This window comes from Rhagoletis zephyria, unplaced genomic scaffold, assembly GCF_001687245.7.
Source record: "Rhagoletis zephyria isolate East Lansing unplaced genomic scaffold, Rhagoletis_zephyria_1.1 Rzeph_scaffold_34196, whole genome shotgun sequence".
Classification (NCBI taxonomy): domain Eukaryota; kingdom Metazoa; phylum Arthropoda; class Insecta; order Diptera; family Tephritidae; genus Rhagoletis; species Rhagoletis zephyria.
Window position 1 is genome coordinate 216 of NW_016191251.1, and position 3,399 is coordinate 3,614.

Sequence of the window (3,399 nt, forward strand, 5' to 3'; positions counted from 1 at the left end):
TCCGTTACAGAAAATAAAATTTTGTTCGGGGGTGTTCAAACCGAAAATCCAACTTTGGCCCCACCGCACATTAGTATGTACATATAGTTAGGATCTTTCCCTAACCGGATCCGGTAATTAGAGAATATGCGAATTAGAGCAGATGTGGCCGATTGAGAATCAGCCATTTGTAATAGCAACTGAGAAAAAAGTGTGTGATGTTCGTAATTTTGAAGTTTGCTATTTCTGTTTGGCTTCTTTCTTTATGTGTATTTTGTCGGTGGTTTATTTCAGTGACTTTTAAGCAATTTTCTATAAATTTTTTGTGCAAATGTAAATAAAGTGAAATGCGCGGTGATTGGTTGCAAAAAACGTACAAAAATAATAAATTGGTTAGCACAAACATGTGCTACAAAATTGTTTGCATTTTTAGATTTGTTTCTTAACAGATAATTATCACTAATTATCACTAATTTCTGCTAGAAAGCGTTTCTTAACCCAAAAAACTTGCAGAAACTAGCAGCTCTCTCTCGTTCTTACGCTTTTCTTTTTTTGGCTGTCCTGCTAATTTCTGCTAGTAAAACTAGCAGCTGTCAAAATGGGCAACAAAAATTCGCGCCACATATTTTCAATAGTCAAATACACTAATCAGCTGATTACTTGCTAGTGTTGCGTTTCTTTACTTTTTCGTTATTTCGCTCTCTGTGAGCTAAATTCTTTCAATTTTCTCATTCTTCTTCTTCCTGATAACTATCTGTTAGAAAAGAAAAGAAACAAAGCCTTTATCTTTATGCTTCATCTTCATATTATTTGTTTATTTTGTCAAAGAAAATAACATGGCATCGAAATTATAAACGTCAGCCAGAAAATTACTTTTTTCTTTTGCTTCATTTTGTCAGATCTTGTGTAGTTGGATCATGGATTTTAAGTATATAAAGATTGAAAATAGATTCACTATACCTTAAAAGCACCAATTAAATGCAGGCCACATGTAAACTCAAAACAGCTGATATGCACTTTGACACTTTATCCATTTTCACCCGGAGAAAAAGTCCGGGCTGTTTCGGGCAGGAAGAAGAAGACACTTACGATCAAATACGTTCCAGTTTTCGGTCTCTATTACCCATTTTGTTGAGTACGGGAATAATTTCTGGGCTGTTTTGGGCACCCGCGGGATCCCGCGTTGCGTACGGGAAAGAATCTTTTCTCTAATCACTCGACGACGGCCAAGAATAAATAAAAAATGACAACTCCTAAGATTGTCCAAAATGATTTTAAATATTTTGGCACTGATACAAATTTTATTTAATTTTACTTCAAGCGGCAGATACAAAGTGAATTAGTTTTTATACCTTATATTTGAATACCCTTATTTTTTCTATAATTATAATTTGAGTACCCTTGTTTTTTTCTATAATTTTATTGCATACATATATATGTATATATTTTTTATCAACGACTCACGTATCAAAATTTATAAGAGGAATACATACTTACATATTTTTTCGTTATACATTATAAAAAGTACAAGTTTTGTATTGTTTTAGATTAACTTCAAAAGGATTGCGTTATGTTGTTGTTCTTAACGAGCAACATTGGTTTTAATTTAAAGCTTTTGTTTCCCAAATTTAAGTTTATATGCAATATTTGCTTATATGAAGGCATATTTAATTGAAAAAATGTAATTTTCTACATATATTTGAATTCATGCATGTATGTATGCAAATATTTATGTAGTGTATATGTATGCATGTTCGTACGCAATTAAGCTTAGTTTTGTTTTTATTAAAATGCTTGACATATGGAAATAGTTATAAAAATGTTTTTATGTTGATATTTAAAACCGTTAACGCTTTAAAAAATCCAGTAATTTCTATTTCAAAAATACCGTTGTTACTGAATCAAAAAATCGATTGTCTCAATATTCCTATTGTGGTTATTATTATTTTATTATATACGTTGACGCTTTAACTTTTTCTTCATTTTCTCTGATTTGCGTGATGACATATCCTCCGGCATGGACGCTTTATCAATAAATTTGTTAAAGATGCGATTCACCACATATACTGCCACAATTCCAAAGAGAATCCTTTAAAAAGTAAAACAGTAAGTATTTACTAAATTCTTTTATTACAAAACTAATTTCAACGACGAATGACTCACCAAGTCGTAGTGCAAACACGATGCACAACACCAAATGCTGCCGCTGCAAGTGCCACACAAGCCATTATATCGGGTATGAATTTAGCATGAAACTCGCTGCCAAATACCATAATCACAGTTCTAGAAACAGTTGCAAGTGCGAGAAGAAATAGCAATGCACCAATGAGCGCAATTAGCATAACATGCATCTGTGAGGTAACAATCCATTCGGCATAAAAACGCATCATACAGAATATTACCAAGCTCAGCATGCAGGAGAAAACCGCCGATACAAGCAGACTGCTGTTTTCTTTTGGTTTCGCTGCTATGACAAAGGGACAAATGAAAATCGATTTATTCATGTACCATATGTTGACTTAAGTTTCTTTACAAACTTACCCATTTTTGATTGTCTTCGCTTTTATCAGTTAATAGTAATTAAAGTCTTAACAGCTGAAGTTAATTATAAGTGGACTCCTTTTATTGCAAACACGACTTGCGAATTTACTAGTAGCTCTCTTAAAAAATGTCAACTTCAAATCATTGAAAAGTCATACGCACATTCACACGTACTTGCTCCAATTGGGGAGCCGTCGTTTAGAAGTGTGTTGTGTCAAAGCGGTGCGCCGGTTGTGATTACTAATTTTTGTAATTTGCAAAGTTTGAGTGGTGAACCGGGTTAAGTGAAGTGAATAGCTCATATCCGCTATGATTCCCGCTTAAAATACAATTGGAAACGGAACTGAAACGAACTGAAAGCGGAAGTACACACATACATATTTCAAGATAAAAAAACTAGCTCCAAACTTGGAAGCTTAAATTCTATATGTATTTGCATGTGTACATGCCAGTTTTTACTTATGGAAATGCCAACAAATCGTGTAAAGGAAAATTAGATTTGCTTCTGTACAAAGCAGATGTACGTTATGGGCTGTTTTTGCTTACGCGTAAAAGCACATTTAGCGCATTTAGCTCTAAATGCTACTCTAAATGTATATTTATCCATANATTCGTCACCTAAATGCAACTAAATGCAACTCCATTTTTGCATTAAGAATCTAAATGCTAAAAGCAACCCTGTGATATTCCAAAATTTCCACGATTCGAACATAGTTTAATGAGAAAAAGTGGCAACATTGCTTTTTCGCATATACAGTGGCTAGCTGCGTTTCAGTGATCGCCGATCGAGATTTCATTTATTATTTTACATTATAAAGCTTAGTATCCAGCATGATCCAATAATACAAGGTTCGATAAACTGACAGTTGTCTCTCTCGC

The 3,399-nt window shown here is 33.5% G+C and overlaps 1 protein-coding gene across 2 annotated transcripts; it reads right to left on the reverse strand.

Annotated features, from left to right (window-relative positions):
* Positions 1-1,737: 1,737 nt before the first annotated feature.
* LOC108354218 (protein KRTCAP2 homolog) lies at positions 1,738-2,833 on the reverse strand. Of its 2 annotated transcripts, none has more exons than XM_017605410.1 (3): positions 2,521-2,833; positions 2,143-2,443; positions 1,738-2,068 (listed from the first exon to the last, which is right to left on the reverse strand). In XM_017605410.1, the coding sequence occupies exons 1-3, from the start codon at positions 2,522-2,524 to the stop codon at positions 1,930-1,932; spliced, it is 444 nt and encodes a 147-aa protein (XP_017460899.1). In that variant the 5' UTR covers positions 2,525-2,833; the 3' UTR covers positions 1,738-1,929. The 2 variants fall into 2 exon arrangements, with proteins under 2 accessions (XP_017460899.1, XP_017460898.1); XM_017605409.1 differs by having other exon boundaries at positions 2,143-2,446.
* Positions 2,834-3,399: the final 566 nt, after the last annotated feature.